The sequence below is a fragment of the Trichosurus vulpecula genome, chromosome 2 (genome assembly GCF_011100635.1).
Source record: "Trichosurus vulpecula isolate mTriVul1 chromosome 2, mTriVul1.pri, whole genome shotgun sequence".
Classification (NCBI taxonomy): Eukaryota; Metazoa; Chordata; class Mammalia; order Diprotodontia; family Phalangeridae; genus Trichosurus; species Trichosurus vulpecula.
Genome location: NC_050574.1, coordinates 389,993,746 through 390,011,985, shown reverse-complemented (window position 1 = coordinate 390,011,985; position 18,240 = coordinate 389,993,746). Strand labels below are relative to the sequence as shown.

General features: G+C 39.4%; 1 protein-coding gene across 1 annotated transcript in view; it reads left to right on the top strand.

Annotated features, from left to right (window-relative positions):
- Positions 1 to 18,240, top strand: part of ATP10A (ATPase phospholipid transporting 10A (putative)) — a 275,874-nt gene that overhangs the window by 232,258 nt on the left and 25,376 nt on the right. Inside the window, exons 11-14 of the mRNA XM_036745018.1 lie at positions 7,435 to 7,538; positions 8,071 to 8,197; positions 14,225 to 14,409; positions 16,533 to 16,860. Coding sequence (XP_036600913.1) covers positions 7,435 to 7,538; positions 8,071 to 8,197; positions 14,225 to 14,409; positions 16,533 to 16,860 — 744 coding nt within the window. The remainder of the gene's footprint in view (positions 1 to 7,434; positions 7,539 to 8,070; positions 8,198 to 14,224; positions 14,410 to 16,532; positions 16,861 to 18,240) is intronic.

Sequence of the window (18,240 nt, the reverse complement as noted above, 5' to 3'; positions counted from 1 at the left end):
GGCAGCCATCAAATGTATGTGCTGTCCTGTGGGCAGTCCATGACCTCTGGCCTTTTTGGTCTCTGTTTTCTCCCCTCCTAAACCTGGACGTTAGGTGCTGAAAAAGTAATTTTTAACTTAACATAAAATGGCATCTGGCACTCTTAATTTAGAGTGATTCCAGTCAACTTCCTTTGTATTCCATTGACATGTCTACTAAATCTGATTTGTTGTCGTTCAGTCATTTCAGTTGTGCCCAGCTCTGTGATCCCATTTGGAGTTTTCTTGGCAGAGATGCTAGAGTGGTTTGCCATTTCCATCTCCAGCTCATTTTACATATGAGGAAACTGAGGCAAACAGTTAAATGACTTGCTTAGATCTCACAGCTAGTAAGTATCTGAGCCTAGATTTGAACTCCAGGAGATAAGTCTTCCAGGCACCAGGCCCATAATCCATCCACTGTGCCACCTAGCTGTCCCACTAAATCTGATACAAACTGTTAAAAACTTTTCAAGCCTTTTTTCTCCCGACCAAACCATAAGTAAAAATGCAGGTGTATTCTAAACAGTGAAAAAATGCAATCTATATCTAAGTCACACAACACAGTAAACCCATGATGACGGCAACGTTCTTTATTTCTAGACAAGTGTTCAACCCATTGGCTTATACTTACTTTTTTCAGTGAATACTTTAAGTTGAGATAAATCTGCTTACATATATCACATGATGAAGATAAGTTGTCCCCCCAAATAATAAAGTTTTGCTTATATAACATATGGTTGTTTGTCCTGGTTGCCCTTAGAACATAAGAAAATGTTTTGTATTGTTTTTGAAGCATCAGTAAAACTTTGGCACCAAAGAATAAATGGAAATATCATTCATCTCCATACTATTTTGATTTTCTAATGGCCCATAACCTGGAAAATTAATACTCAGTCCTCAAATCTAATGCATTCATTAAATCATGAGTTTGAGAACTAGTATTCATATACAGTCTGTTATTTTCTATAGGATAGGGTTAAAAATAGGGACTGGACTTTTGATTCCACTGGCATAGGGAATTCTCTGATGAGAAAATACCCTCTATTTTCTATATAATCTGCTGGGTCCTGTTAATTTCCTATGTGTACTAATATTCGTTGCACTTTAGCCAATAGTTGGAATTTAACGGCAGGCATAATTATGCATGTACTTCAGTGGTAGAATTCAGAATAGTCTTGATTTTAACACACGTGGGATCTTTGAGAGAGTCAGCACGTCAACGTGGATAACAGGCCAACCTATGAGGTAGTACAACCTTTGTGCATGTCTGGCCTTTGACGTATGTTACCCTTATGACTGTGGGCAACGAGTAACATGGTAAAGTAGCAAGATCACTGAACTTTGGGTCAGGGGATTTTAGTTTGAATTGTTGCTTTTCTGCTTACTACTTATATGACTTTGGGCAAGTCACTTAACCACTGGGCCTCAGTTTCTTAATCTGTAAAATGAGGGAGTTGGACTAGATGTCCTTTGAGGTCCCTACCAGCTCTCTCAACATCATCCTGACATAAAATAAATACTCCCGGAGCAGCTAAAGGGCGCCATAGTGCACAGAGCGCATGTCTAGTAAGCAGCCTGATTGGAATTCAGGTTCACTGAACTAACTAGCTGTGTGACCTTGAGCATGTCAGTAATACTCTGACTCAGTTTCCTCGGCTGTGTAATGGGGATAATAATAGCATTTACCTCTGGGGGTTGTTGTAAGGATCAAATGATATGATATTTCCAGAGCATTCTAGTGCCTGGTGTACCAGTAGTGGTTCTTGTTCAGTCCCCATCTGGGGTTTTCATGGCAAAGGTACCAGAGTGGTTTGCCATTTCTTTCTCTAGTTTATTTGACAGATGAGGAAACTGAGGCAGAGTGAAGTGACTTGCCTAGGGTCGCACAGCTAAGAAGTGTCTTAAGCCAGACTTGTACTCAGGACTTCAGGCCCAGCAATCTATCCATTGCACCACATAGCTGCCCAATCAAAAGCTAGGAAGTATCTGAGATCACCTTTCTTCTATCCACTGTGCCACCTAGCTTCCCTGGCATACAGTAGATGTTTAATAAATGCGTGTTTTCCTTCCCTCCTGAGAGCCTCTGGCAATGCCTTAAGACTAAGTTGCAGAACTGTTGCTATACTGCATTGATATGGGGCATTTCTTTACTGGGAGTTCCCTGTATCAATAAAATAACAGGTTTGGACCAAAAAAAGGGGGAAAGATATTTGTATTACTAAATGAATTTTTTTTATTTTAAACTAGAATTAACTTACATTCTTTTTAAGATGTTCTTAAGTCAATACAAAGAAGTGGCAAATAAAAAGGAATCTTGCCAGTATTTACCCATGTTTTCCAGGCCAAATAGCCTTTACTGAGATTTTTTAAAATCCAAAATGACTTCCCAAAAAGTGTAGTGTCTAGCAGAAGTTCCAGACTGCAATTCAGAGATCAAGACCCTTGATCTAGAACAAATTGCTTCTCTTTTGGAACCTAGTTTCCTTATCTACAATATGGGATAATAATCCCTGGTGGAGTCTGCCAAACTCACAAGACTTCTGTGAAGATCAAAGATATGGACCATTCCAAAGGGCTAAAGCAGTTGTAAGGTTATCATCTTCAACATGACCTCCATTGCTAGTGAAACCAGTTCTGTCTTGTGCTTGTGAACTTACGTAAGTAAGGTCTGGGACTCCCATTGCTTGGCACTTAGATTCTATCTGGAGATCTTGACCCACATAGTTTACATGGGGAAATCCTTTCCAGCTTTACCATATTGGAGGATGCAAAACAATATGAATTTTAGGAATTTGTGGAATAAATAGAATTGTTCTCCAGATGCAAAGGCAGCCTGTTATAGTTGATAAAAAGCTGGCCTCAGCCAGAAGGACCTAGGTTCAAGCCTTGCCTCAGACACATACTGACCTGTGTGACCCTGGGTAAGTCATTTAATTTCTGACTGCCCTAGCCATCTCTCTAAGGATATTAAGTTGTTGAAAAGGTGTCCTCCTCTTTCCTGACCTGAAAATTCTTATTCCATTGAAATCACATATCCCACACCACAATTCTCTGGATAGCAACATTTCGTTCATTTGAGGGAGAGAGTGGAGGAAAGCTCTGAGTTCATAATGTAGGAAATACTTAATTTCAAAATCACAAAATATAAATATTTGTACCCAGAAGATGACTATGATCAGGGAAAGGTTAATTTGATATTTCAAAGATAGTACTGAAAAATTGAAAGCAACTCATAATGAAACCCAAGGTTTTCTTGTTCTTTGCATATTAATTTAAATACCTGAGGGAATATGGTTTAGTCTATCTTAATAGAGAAAAAGTTTTTGTAAGATTTCAGCTATTCTTAATCATTAGTAGGTTGTCTCCCTATTGTACAACCTCCTCCCTTTTTTCCCCTGAATTTATACAGGGAATTATAATTATACTTTTAACTGTGAGCAGAAAATTATGTGTTTTTAATGAACTGAAAGAAAAAAATTAATTTCATCTTAATACCTTTAGTAAAAGAATATTTGAACAGTTTTAACGAAGGACGAGTATTATAATCGACTGAATGAAAAACAAGAAAAATTATACATTTTGAAACCTTCTTATTTTATTTTGAATGAAAGCCAAATTCACCTCTAATTCCTATATCTAATCTTGCCTAGCATTTATTATTCATCCAACAGAAATTAATAGAAATTTACCTCGTGACAGATAGTTTCATGTGCACCACTGAGGGCCTGGCCTTGTGGTTGCTTTGCTGCTGCTGAAGGTTTGCCAGAGTTAGAAAGCATTGAAAGATAAGACTGGAATTTTTGCTTAATGAATTTTAGGAAAATCATGGCAAGACATTTCAACTTTGCAGTAAACCATAGCTGACCCATGAAATTAAGAACTAGTTATCCTTCACCAATTACCAAGTACGCCTTGAATAGTCTTCTAATGAAATACTCTTACCACAGAATAGAACATAAGCAGTATGAACTGTGGAACACATTAGCACCATTTCTGGTTACCCCTCCCACAATCAAGTCAAGAAGACCCCCCAAATGGTGATTCTCTTGCAGCCATATGACAAAAAGAAAGGTCATATCAATCTTCTTTTCAGTTGCTAGTGGGGATCAGGAAAGACCAGTACAGAATGCTTTGGGAAGCCCCCAGATTTGTGCAAATAATGAATCCCCAGGTGTGGTCAAATAATTTGAATTTGGACTGCATATTCCCATTGGGCTAGAACCAATGACCATATTTTACACAATTATAACTTCATATAGTGCGAATTCAGATACATGTGACTTGTTCAGGGGATTCATTTTTTGAACAAACTGGAATCTAGCTATAGTTTTTAGGAACTGCTTTTTTTTAAAAAAGTGAAAAGTGCCCAAGCCACCATAGTCTCATAGAATCATACATCTCAAAGCCATAGAGTCCAATTCCGTCATTTTATAGAGAAGTCTGAGGCCCATAGAAGGTGACTTACTAAAGCATCAAAGGTGTGATTTGAACCCCAGACTTGTGATTCCTCTGAAGGAGCCAGTATTCTTTTCACTGGAGAATCTTTTATCCAAACTTTAGGTGTGATTTCTGACTCCAGTTTATGCCTGGCTTCTGGTATTTTCAGCGGAAGTTCTTTAGGCATTTCTTTCAATCCATTCTTCTCCCTTCCAGTTTCTCATCAGGCCAACATTGAGGGTGTCATTAAAATGATATAAAACATGTTGACATTTATACTTCAGTATTTCAAGGATGTATGATTCATTGGTATAGCTGCTGCCATCACCAACACAGATTGTAACCTCTCCATGTAGTTGGCCTTCATGGAGTTGCTATGGGTAGGAAAAAAAAATTATCGCTTGGCTAAATCTTCTGGCAGTGTGCCTTTCCAAACTTACAGAAAAAAACAGTATCACTGGGCCTATACTTTAAGCCTTTCTGGGCTTCTGAGACCTATCAGATCTTAGGTACGAGAGCACAGCCTTGAGGAGCCCAGGGTTACATCCCTATTAAAGCTTAAAATTGCAGTAAGACTTTAGGAACACCCTGTATAAATACTTTAATGCAGTTCACATTTATTATAACCAAAATTATTTAAATTTATTTTAAAAGTTAAGAAGTTGCAATCTACATCCTTAGATCATGTCGTTTACCTCTTCCCGGATTCTCTTTAATTCATAAGGTTTTTCTCTGAGATTGCGTCAGAATTTCTCTCTTCTTAACATCTAACTTGTGTTGATTGTGTGTGTGTGTGTGTGTGTGTGTGTGTGTGTGTGTGTGTGTGTGTGTTTGAAAGGGGAGGAAGAAAGAGAAAGAGAGATCATTAATGTGGGTGCTGTGGGAGTTTGCTCCTTTGTGAGAGGTAACCCAGAATCCCCATTGTACTCAGACCCGAGCTTCACTGTCCCCTTCCTAGTAGTGGTAGTCAGGCCCCTTCAAGCCCACCACCCTGTGAAGTGTACATGGCTGTTCACAAAGCTTGTATATACAGTGAGTTGACAACTACCATACCTCTGATAAGATGTAGGACCAGCACGTCATATTATCTGCTTTGGTACTGCCTTCTAAGATCTTGTAGATCTTACCCTCTACTCAGTTACTATTCCAGGGAACTACTATCTCACCTGCCAATGAACCCTAAGGACTCCTGAACCGTGTCATCTGTCCTGCACCTTTACCTAGTTACTATGGGTCTTTCCATCCATACTTCAGACCCATACATATATATGTTAAAAAAATATACATATACATAGATATATATATATATATATATATATTTATCCATACTTCAGTTGACCCATATATATAAATGTATATATAATTTTTTCTTCCTTAGTTAGAATGTGGACTTGCAGGAACTGTCTCACTTTTTTCTTTGTATTCCAGACATTTGACAAAGTAATTGGCATAGAATAAACACTCAGTAATGATAATGCATTCGTTGATTCATTCTCCAGTGTTGTAGACTGTGCCCTATCCACACATCATCCCATTATGTCCTTCTTGTTCACGAACTCCCATAAATCCTCCACAGGGCATCCCAAACCTGCTGGGAACTTCCTTTAAGTATCTGGCTATCACATGAATTCCATTACATTAAGTTACATCATTCACGTGCACTATTTGTGCCCAACCAGTGGTAGAGTCTCCAAGCTTGTATTGGTCCCATCAGCCACAGTGGAACATACTGTACCTTGACCCCAGCGTAGTCATGTCATTCTGGTCTTCCAGCATGAGGAACTACCACTGCTATCACATGACTGCCATTGGGTCATGTAGGTTGTCTTTCATCATCTGCTCTTGTTAACCTACCCAGTTTGTTTTCAGGTCACGACTCTCTTCGACAATACCTTCTGAGTCACTTGTCGTGGCGTAAGATCTGCTGCGTGTACATTAGGATCATAAAAGATCCCTTGGCAGAGGCCAACAGAAGAAGTGACGATGATGTGTTACACTCATATATAGCATGTTCACGTTTACAAAGCATTATGTAATATTACTTGATCTCCACAAGGCCCTGTATGAGGTTGCCAGCAAGAACTGTTATCACCACCATTGTACATATGACCAAATTGAGGCTGAGGAAAGAGAAGTGGCTTGCCTAGGGTCACACAGCTAGTAAATGACAGTCAGAATTTGAATACAAGGGTTCTTTCCCTTATACCGTGGTGTGTGGCACCAAAGGATTCTAGTAAATGATAGTTGTTTTTCAGACATTTCTGACTCTTCATGACCTCATTTGGGGTTTTCTTGGCAAATATACTGGAGTGGTTTGCCATCTCCTTCTCCAGCTCTTTTTACAGATGAGAAAACTGAGGCAAACAGGGTTAAGTGACTTGCCCATGGTCACACAACTAGTAAGTGTCTGAGGCTAGATTTGAACTCAGAAAGATGAGGCTTCCCGACTCTAGGCCTGGTGCTCTATCTACTGCACCACTTAGCTGTCCCAATAAATAATAATGGAATACCAAATGTTATTTACAGAGAAATGCTTGTCTTATACCTCCTCCTTCTACCCCAGGATTATGGTAAATAAACTAATAATAAAGCAATGATTAAAATGTTATTTAAAAAATTGAAACTATTCGCAAATATAATCTTAATTTAATTTAAAGGAACTCCTTCATGAGGATCTAGGAAAGAAAGAGCCTTCATCTGTTTTTAGGTATTGGACAAGAACCTCGAGAATTTGAGCAATTCTAGCATAGATTTTGGTGCCCATCTAGGTAGTTAGGCAAAGAAAACCAAAGGAACCATGCAAGCTCTGGCTCTGGAGGGATGTTTCTCAATTGAATGCTTTTCAGGGTTGTCCCTACAGGAGGCTTCTAGCAGCTGTTTACAGGCCTTTTTAAACAAAAAAAGGTGTAAAGGTGTGTAGTACTCTCATGCTTGTTATTTTTGACTCACTGGGCTTCTGCTCCTGTTCTTACCTAGATGACTCAAGAGGAAAGCACCAAAAAAAAATTCAAAGTAAAACTCAGAATTATCTGAACCTCTATGCTGTGGATGGATTGCGTACCTTATGTATTGCCAAGAAGGTAAGTCAGCCTAGATTTATGGAGGAAAGGCAAGAGTGGTCAGAAATCTCTGTAGTTATACTGACATTGGGACGGGAAACAGAAGAAGTAGGTGTTCTTGGAAAAAAGAAAGGGGGGGAAGCTTTTTTCCCCCTCTTCAGTTTTCATCTTCATCAGGAGTTTTTAACCTGGAGTCTGTAACCTTTTTATTTATATACATGTATGTGTGTATGTATGCATATATACACATATACACACACATATACACACATGTACATATGCATATACAAACACATGTGCATGTATGTATATATACATACATTATTTGAGTGTTATTATATATAATATAAATATATGTAATCTATATGTTTTATAAAAATTTTCCTAAAATGACATGTGTGTGCGTGTGTGTGCATACACACACACACATATATATATTTACATATATATGAGTATTATTAGTTTCCTTTGTAATCCTATGTATTTTATTTTATGGTATTCAGTCATCCTCACCTACAGCCTGAAATGGTCTCTGAACATCCTTTTCAAATAGGTTCTAAGTAAAGAAGAATATGCCTGCTGGTTACAAAGCCATTTAGAGGCAGAATCCTCACTGGAGAACCGGGATGAGCTGCTGTTCCAGTCCGCAATCCGTCTGGAGACCAATCTACACCTATTGGGTAACTGTATGCTTAAAGCCGGATCTAATGGCAACAAGGCTTTTTAGAGAAGAGCTTTAAAGAAAATAAGTTTCTGAGCTATATTTGACATGGCTCCAGCCGGTAACTGAATTAGCCGTAGATTCAGAGGTTGTTTAAAGAAACCCCTGGGATAGCATTGGACCGGGCTGCTCAAGGGGCAGCCGTGCTATTTTCCAACACCACAAAGCAGGGAGCTAGATGACCCCGGTCAGTGGTCAGCTCATTTGGCCTCTCTTTAAATCTTCTCTCACACACTATTATAAGCCGACTTTTTAAATGGCTTCCCATCGATGGGGAGAAAATGGTACCCTACCAAAAGAAGCATAAAGAGTTTCTAAATTGTCCTCCCCACCCCAAACTTTTGTCAGGCAAAAAGGACAAGCTGCCATGTAACATCTCGAAAACTGTGACTTACCATGTATATGAATGCATTATATAGAAATAGAAAAGGAAGGTGAACTTTGGTGATTAGCAGGCACTCCCTTTGAAATGCTTCTGTACTTCTTCTCATATTCAAGTTAGCATTAAGTAATGATAATGAGGGGTGGCTAGGTGGCACAGTGGTTAGAGCACCAGGCCTGGAGTTAGGGAGACTTATCTTCTTGAGTTCACATCTGACCTAAGTGACACTTATTAGCTGTGTGATACTGAGCAAGTCACTTAACTGTGTTTGCCCAGTTTCCTCATCTGTCAAATGAGCTGGAGAAGAAAAGAGCAAACCACTTCCATTGTCTCTGCCAAGAAAACGCCAAATGGTGTCACAAAGAATCAGACACGACTGAAGAACAACAGCGACGATCATAATAATATTTCTATAGCTTTATGGCTTCCAAAGTGCTTTCCTCATTTCTGGCGTTACATTATGCTGCTTGCCTTCATAAACTCTTCATTCCAGTGAAACTAGACCAGAAGTCAAGCCTATTTTGACTGGAATTCATCATTCCCCATGGTTCCCATCATTCCCCTGGCATACATTAGTCTCCTGCTTATTATTTTTCATTCACCTGCCTTTTGCTTGGGTTCTTAGCTAGATGATTCAAGAAGATAGCACTAAAAAAAATTCAAAGTAAAATATAGAAGTATCTTAACCTCCATGCTATGGATGTACACACACCTTTTGTCTCATAGGGTCATGGACATAGAGTTGGAAGGGGTCTGAGAGGATATCAGTCCAAACCCCTCCGTCATTTTAGAGTAACTGTTTGTTGCCCAAACTCAACCATTCGCCTCCTACCTCTCTTCACTTACAAAGGCTATCCCTCATGATTGGGAAACATTCTTCCTACCTCTACTTTTCAGCATCTCTGTCTTTCTCCAGGGCTCAGCTCTGTAACGCTTTCCTTGATATTCACTATGAAGACCAGTACTTTGTTTTCTCTCCTCAATTTTCCCTACACTGTATTTTTTTATCTATATTAGGAATTCTTAGCATGGGCTCTGTGAACTTTTTAAAAAAATAATTTTGGTAATAATATTTTAGTATAGTTAGTTTCCTTTGTAATCCTTTATATTTTACTTTATTCATTTAAAAACGTCATTCAGAGAAGGGGTCCATAGGCTTCACGAGACTGTCAAAGGAAACGATGACACAGAACCATGTAAGAACCTGTGCTCTGAGTTTTCTATTCCACTCGGGTGGAATGCAAGCTTCTTGGGGGCCAGGACTGTTTTGTTTTTGTCCTTGGAGATTGGTTTTGCTTCTCTGTCCACAACATCCCCTGGCATACTGTCCTCTCCTCTCCACTCACTCAGCCACCACCCCAGTTTAGACCCTCATCTCATCTTTCCTGAATTAATGCAATGGCCTTCTTTTGGTCTCTCTTCTTCCAAGTTTCTCCCCATTACAGTCTTCCACATCACTGCCAAAGTGATTTTCCTAAAACTTAACATAATCACGTTACACCCGATCTTTATTAAACATCAGTGGATTAAATATAAACTCTTCTGTTGGACATTTAAAGCTCTTCAATACCTGTTGCCTTCCTACTTTTCCAGTCTTAATATACTTTATTCCCCACCTTGAACCCTGAATTCCAGCCATAGGTCTACCAGCATCTTCATCTCCATTCTTTGTACCAGCTGTCTGCTATGCCTGGGACATACTGCTTCCTCACCACCATTGAGCTTGAATGCCACCTTCTTTGTGAGGCCTTTCCTGGGTCCCCCAGCCACTGTTAAACTTCCTTCCCAAACTATGTTTTATTCTTTTCATTATATGCTCACATGCACATGTTGTCTCTGCCGTTACAATGTCAGTTCCTTGAGGGCAGGGACTATTTCACTTTTGTCTTTATATTCCAGGCTCTTGATTCAGTTTCTTGAACACAGTAAAGGCTTAATAAATGCTTGCCGATTGATCGATTTGCATCCCCTGTACATAATTGGCACTGAATAAGAGCTTTCTTGAATTAAATCACTGTCATAAAGTGCTATATATCATATTGATGTGGTTATACTAAGGGGTAAATCACACCACTTGTGTACATGGTGAAATGTCTTTTTGCTCATCTTTTGTTCTCGAAGAGGACCAGTGACATCACGAGGGTAGCACCTTGGCTTGCTTGTGAATTTGATTTAAGCTTACATCGGTGGTGTCAGACTCATACAGAAGAGGATGACACTAAACCACACATAAGGATCCCTTAGAAATCCATATGTTAGCATCAACTATGTTTTATTGTATCTTTACTTTGTTAGATATTTCCCAATTATGTTTTATCTGCTTCCAGAGGTGGCAGGCTATGTAGTTGACATCTGTCTTAGTTTTACTACGCGTGAAGTGCTTAAATGATTCTCAAACCTACTTCCCAGAGGCCTTATCCCTGCAGTCCCCAGGTGTGAATTACCTTAAGTATTTAAAAACTTAAATTATCTCTTGAAGACCTCCAGGTCACTATGAAACAAATTTGGACTTTGTATACTATGTGTTTCCATACCAGACTGAAACACCCCTTGCCATTTTCTAGGAGGCCTACTTTGTTTATACCTGAGGAAAGAAATAGCATACTCTATAACCAGATTTTGCAATGTATATTTAATATATTTAGAGGTTTGGGGGTATTTTCAAAATTCGCTTTGTTTTTGAGCAGAATAGAACATAAATATGAATGGTTTTTATTAGTTGAAGTCAGATACCTCTTTCACAGATCCTTTCTGGAGGGCAACGTGATAAGGTAGAAAGATGACTGAATTTAGAGTCAGTGGAAAAGCATTCATTCATTCACAGTAGAAAGATTAATGAATTTAGAGTTAGAAAACCTTTGTTCAAGTCTCAGCTCTGCCCCTTATGACCATTGTGCCCTTGGTTGTCCACGTCCCTTAATTTCTCTGGGCCTCAGTTTCTTCATTGGTAAAATAAAAGAGTTAGACTAGATAGGAGGTGTCAAACATGAGACCTGTGTACCTTATGTGGCCCGCCACATTCCAGAGGGCAGCCCAAACCGGATTAAAATTTAATGAGGAAATATTTAACAAAACAAGGAAAAATAAAATAAAACACAGATAATATTTTATTACATTGACTTACTATGTTAAGTCAATATGTGGCCTCCAGGGGTTCCTTGTGTGTGATTTAATGGCCCTCTGTTTTTATTTGAGTTTGCACCAGATTAACTGGTTTCCACATTTCCTTCCAGCTAAAAAATCCTAAGTCCCATTTCAATAACCGTTCCTCCATTTCGGGGCTTCTTAACCTGGGTTCAGTAAACTTTTAAAATTATTATTATGATAACAGTATTTCAGTATAATGTATGTCCTTTTTAATCTTATGTATTTCATGCATTGAAAAACACCCTTCTGAGACAAGGCTTCACCAGTCTGCCAAAGGGAGCCATGAAACTCAAAAAGGTTAAGAACCTTTGATCAATGAATGTCATCGTAGAATGGAGTTGCAGGGGACCTAAGAGATCGTCTTGTCCAGCTACTCATTTTACACGTTAGGAAATTGAGGCCTCATTCACAAACATTGTAAACAGAGGAAGGATTCAAACCCAGGTTCTCTGACTCTAGAGTCAGCCCTCTTTTTACTGTACCATGTTGTCTTCTTTTCATTCTAAAGTTTAAATTGAGTTGCTACTGAGAACAGCAAAGGGGAATTGCCTTATTGGGGGGAGAGGGGCAACAGTCAGTCCACTAGCATTTTTTTTAAGCACTTACTATGCACCAGGCATTTGCTAAGTGCTGGGAATACAAAGAAAAGATTATCCCTGCTCTGGAATTTTCTTTCCCAACTCTTTGGGGGATGGAGGTCGAGAACTTTCATTCACAGGATACCATTCTATTTATTTTCCACATTCTGGTTAATTTCCACCAGCATCATTTAAAAATCTTCCATTGATGAACTCCTTCTTTTCCCTCATTAAAAGCTGCTTGGCGTCTGTCTCCGAGTGATATATAGGGGCACTAACTTGGCTCTGAACTCTCACTAACTACCCTTGTTACAATACTCTAAATGCCTGGCACTGCCAGGGATCATGCTGTAAAGAGGATGGCATTTACCCAGAGTGTCATAAATCATCTAAGCAAGCTACCTTGGAAGACTGAGGAAGGGCATTTTGCTTTAGACAATTCTAAGAGCTGTGTTCCCATGGATTTACTGTTTATCTCCAGCCATATTTCATTTTGAAACTAAAGTCACAACTTCCATAACTCCATTGATACATGCAGTTATTTTCTATTTTGGTTCAAACTCAAGACAACTGATAGGTACAGAATGGAAGGATTACAATGGTAGAACTAGTGTTATTTCAGTGTGTGTAGGCCCACAGTCAAGCAGGTTATACATCCCACGGGCTGAATTAGTTGATTGTATGGAAAACTATCGCCATGATGAAGCATTTATTTATCCATAGGCATAGACTTTTAGAGTTAAAAGTCACCTTAGGGGTCATACAGTCCAATCCCCTTCATTTTATAGTTGAGAAAACCAAACCACAAAGAGGTTACCTGGTTTGTGGCAGAGCTCGGACTTGTTCTCTGTTAGTCGGTCCACTAAACCAAGTGGTTTTTCATTGTATGAGTACATGTGTTTTTAGAGCACTGGACTTGGAATCAAGAAGAGTCATCTTTATGAGTTCAAATCCAGCCTCAGACACTTACTAACTTTGTGACCCTGGGTGATCACTTAACCCTGTTTGCCTCAGTTTCCTCATCTATAAAATGAGAGGGAAATGGCAAACCAGACCAGAATCTTTGCCAAGAAAACCCCAAAATAGGGTTACAGAGAGTTGGATACAGCTATGTGACAGAACAACAAAAACATTTTTAATCTTTAAAAAAAGAGAAAGAGAAGTATGCTAAAAGCAGTATAAATGAAAATTAAGCTTATCTTCCTTTTTATTTGTCAATATCAAACTTTAAGTACATTAAGAATGATTTTCTGTCAGGAAATTATGTGCTTGCAGCAATCTGCTTAAAAGCCAATGTTAAGCCCTGAGCGGGAAAGGCCTTGGGATTTTTTTCTCTTTCACCAGAAATTTGCTAAATGAAAGGCATTATTTCTTTTTTTTTTTAACTTCTTCATTCCTCAGTGTGGGGCAGAGGAAGGAGAGATAGATAGTTGTTCCCACTACCTCCTTAACAGGATCCAAAAATTTATCAGGAAAGCATTTAGAAGTACACATAATTGCAACATGAGTCAAAAAAAAAAAAACAGTTTGAGGTACTATGTTGCAAGTACAGAGAATTAAGGTTCTCTGAATTGTTAATAATTCCAGTGTATTTCCCAGCTGTATCTAATTTTGAATGCTATTTAAAGCCCTGGCTATTGTACCCTAATGATGAGTCACAAAGTTGCCCTCGAAAAATCAAACTCCCTGTCATCTGGATAATAGAAATAAAAAACCCGTGGCCAGCTGCAGGTTCAGAGTTGAAAGAGGCTGACCAAGATGTCATTCACAAGTGAGTTCTCATGGGAGATCGATATTCTTTCTAAACCAAGGTTCACAGGCCAGATTTTATATCCGGGGGTAGCATGGGGGAATGCCATTCACTGACTTTTGTCGTTAGGTGCAACGGGCATCGAAGATCGTTTACAGGACGGTGTCCCAGAAACTATTGCCAAGCTGCGACAGGCTGGACTGCAGATATGGGTTCTCACTGGGGACAAACAAGAAACAGCTGTTAATATTGCCTATGCCTGCAAACTGCTTGACCATGACGAGGAAATCATTACTCTGAATGCTGAATCACAGGTAGGCAGATTTGTGTAAGGCGTTGACTCTAACTGATGCAACACGATGGTGGCAACCTGATATCCACAGCCTCTCAAGAGCTGTAAGGGGAAATCTAGATAGGTGATTGATTTGACAGCCATGATGAAAAGGTGTGGTTCCTTCCCACCCCCCTCCCCCCAGCTTCCTTTCTAGGTGCGCCAGTTCTGGGCTTTTGGTAATTAGAATCATTTGTCATTCCTTCCGCTGTCAGTGCTAATTTGCTCAAACTTTTGAACCAATAGCATTGATATCTGGGCTTTGTGAATGCAGAGCTTGCTCTTCTATTCACTGGCATGTAATCTGGGAAAATAGCATAGGATTTAATGATGAGTCACACCTACCCAGAAAAACAAAGTGGGGCAGACAAAAGTTATTTTAGAAGTGAATAAAACCAGAAGCCTTTCATGACTTTCATGACATGATACCTAAGTTTAGTCAAGGAAGAATCTTCCCAGTAGATGTGTTTTCATTTATTCAGCCAATACTCATTGAGTATTTACTAGGTACCCAGCATTGTGGTGAGGCACTGTGGGGGCTACAAAGACGTACAGGACCCAGTTCTTGCCCTCATGGAACTTACTGTCTAGTAGGAGACTCGCAGCCTTACTCAAAAGTTCTATCCCCCAGCCCTTTGTTTATGGAACTACATCTTATATAAGTTTCTCCTCATTGCCTCTCCCCTAGTCTTCTAGGAAGCTAAGTGGTGCAATAAATAGAGCACTGGATCTGAAGTCAGGAAGAACTGAGTTCAAATCCCGCCTCAGATACTTACTAGCTGTGTGACCCTGAGCAAGTCATTTAATCCCTGTTTCCCTCAATTTTCTCATCTGTAAAAAAGGGCTAATAACTCTTACCTCACAGGGTTGTTGTGAGGAACAAATGAAATAATATTTGTAAAGCAAGGAATACAGTGCCCGGCACACAGTAGGTGCTTAATAAATGCTTATTTCCTTTTTTGCCATTGGATATGATTAGGTACATTGCCCAACAGGTTGTTAACTGAAGCAGGTACATCAGTTTGGGAAGAATAAGGCCAATTAAAAAGCCTTAAAAGGCCTCAATAAGTATATATCACTGAGTCCTTTTTCATAGTGGCATCAGTTTAGAAGGAATTCTTAAAATAGCCATTTTTTAGAAGCTGAACATAGTGGCTTGTTTTCAAATGCTTTGCACTAAGTCTGAGATACTTCTAGTTTTCCAAAAAAACCAAGAGGAAGTCATCAAAGAAATACAAAGAATTATTTCCTGGGCTTCTCGCGATATGCAGATGACTAACTGGTATCATTGCCAGATTAATCTTCCTTATGGACAGATCTAGTTATGTCACCCTTGTGCTCTAGACCCTTTAATGGCTCCCCATTACTGACTAAATAGCAACTAAGATCCTTAGCTTCCCATTCAGACCATTCTCCAACATGGCACCATCTTCTACCTTTCCAACCCCATCTCATAAATGCAGTCAAACCAAATTACTCCCTGCGCCCCCTTCCCTTCTTACTTTTGCCCATATGATTCCCAAAGTCTGGAAAATTCCCCCTCTGCCTGCAAATTTTACCTGCTAAATTCATACTCATCCTTAAATGCTCCCTCTTTCATGAAGCCTTCCCTAATGTACCTCCCACCAGTCATTCTCTTTCTTCCTTCAGACAGCGTATAACACTTGAACCTCTCATTCACTTAGATTTTTCACTTTTTATTTATATATATTCATATATTTAACTTTTCTTTTCCCCTTCCTCCAACCAAACTATATCATATGCTCTATCATGAAAGGGCCCATATCCTATTTAATTTTTGTATCCCACCCACCTCTAGATTGACTGAACCGAATTATGAGGTTTCCCATAGTGAAGAATTGCAGTATCTGTCACTGCAGTATAAATAAATAATTGGTTTAGGTTCTTATATGATAAAGGGACCGTTTTATCTTATTTTCTAAAAGCTCTCAAATCAGTACCTCAAGTTTCATTCCAAATCAGAATTTGTTGTAAGAAATTGAATCTATCTATTGGGTGAACTCATAATGGGTAAGTTTTTCTTTAGGTCCTGTTGCTGTTTTGCTTTTGGTGTTCAGTTTTGTTTTGGTTTTTATTTTGTTTCAGGAAACATGTGCTGCTTTATTGGAACAGTGTTTATTCTATGTGGAGTCAAAATTTTCAAATAGTGAAGTGAAGAAATCTCTTGGAAAGGTGAACATTGGGTTCGCCTCTGTCCACCCACCTGCCCCATCTGCTGCCACATGCCCCAACCTAGGCCTCGTGATTGATGGGAGAACTCTAGCTTATGCACTGGACAGAACCTTGGAAGACAAATTTCTTTCCCTAGCTAGGAGATGCCGTTCAGTCCTCTGCTGTCGATCCACTCCATTACAAAAGAGCATGGTGGTAAAGCTGGTCAGAAACAAACTGAAAGCCATGACCTTGGCAATAGGCAAGTATGAACAGTAGCCTGAATGAATAATGGATGGGTCCACCTGCTATAGATGTTCATAGTGCTTTTTCAAAGTCTTAATACAAATTGACGTTCTTGTTCTTTATTCCAGGCCACAAGCAAATCTCCCTGAATTAAAAACACATTCCTAATTTATTTTAATATTATGCCCATTTCAGGAGAATTGCCAGAGGGTATGATGAGCAGCACATAGAATATGCATACTTTCTTCAGCAATTCTATGGACTAGCATTTTGTATTGTAGGTAACCCTTGTCTTGAGGTAGCTCCCAACCTTTCCACAGCTTAGGAGAAAATCATTATGGGTTGCCTTGGTAAAATATTCATTGCAAGGAGGCCAAGCCTTTAGTCACATAGTTATATGAAATTAGCAAGAATGTTCACACAATAGACCCAAAGGCCACAGTTGGACCCACTCATTCATATTCAATTACACCCACTTGAGTACAGCGTTCTACATGGCATTAGCCCTCAGCAGTTCAAGGGAACCTCCATTCCATGATCAAAGGGTCCAGGTAGGATTTTGAAGATGTAAAATATATAAAACATAGTAGCACTAGCTATAGGCATATATTAATGTCAGTAGTAAAATAGAATGTAGAACTTGCCCCATACTTTGGAGGATGTTAGAATAGATTAGGAATAGTAATAGCATTTAAAAATACATTCAGGTTTTTTGAGTACTTTGTGAGTATTATCCCAGTTTATCCTTATCACAACCCACCCAGGATGATGGTACAGCTATTATCTCCGTTTCCCATAAGAATAGACTGAGGCTGACAGAACCTAAGTGATTTGCCCAAGGTCACACAGCTAGTTACCTCTTAATTGTCTGAGGCCACATTTGAATTTAGGACTGCCTGAATCCAAGCCTAGCCCTCTATCCATTTCATCACCTAGCTGCCTATTACTAAGTCAAGGCAGGTAGGCAATAGTTATTGTCACTTACTGAAAGACCAAACCTTAAACCCATTTCACTCAGAAGCTCATAGACTGGACCACAATTGGTCCCTGCCCAAGCTCCACTTAATGGCTATATTTTGGGCCCTCCAGGCTCTGAGCCAAAGTCAGTACTGTTTCTCTTTTGACCAACAACCCTGAGGGTCTTCCTCTCCCAGTATGACTTTTTTTTTCCAAACTAAAGGGGCCATCCCTTGACTTACCTCTTAAAGCGGCCTAGTCACTGAATGGCCGTTACCTCACTCTAAGTGACTATGTGAAAAGGCCTTAGCCTAGAAGGGCCTGGGTCTTCCATTGCATCCTGGGCCATCTCCAGTCTTCCTGATGAATTCCTGGCCACTAGACCCAGATGGCTCTGGAGGAGAAATGGTGGTGCAAGGCTGGTTACCTTGCACAACCC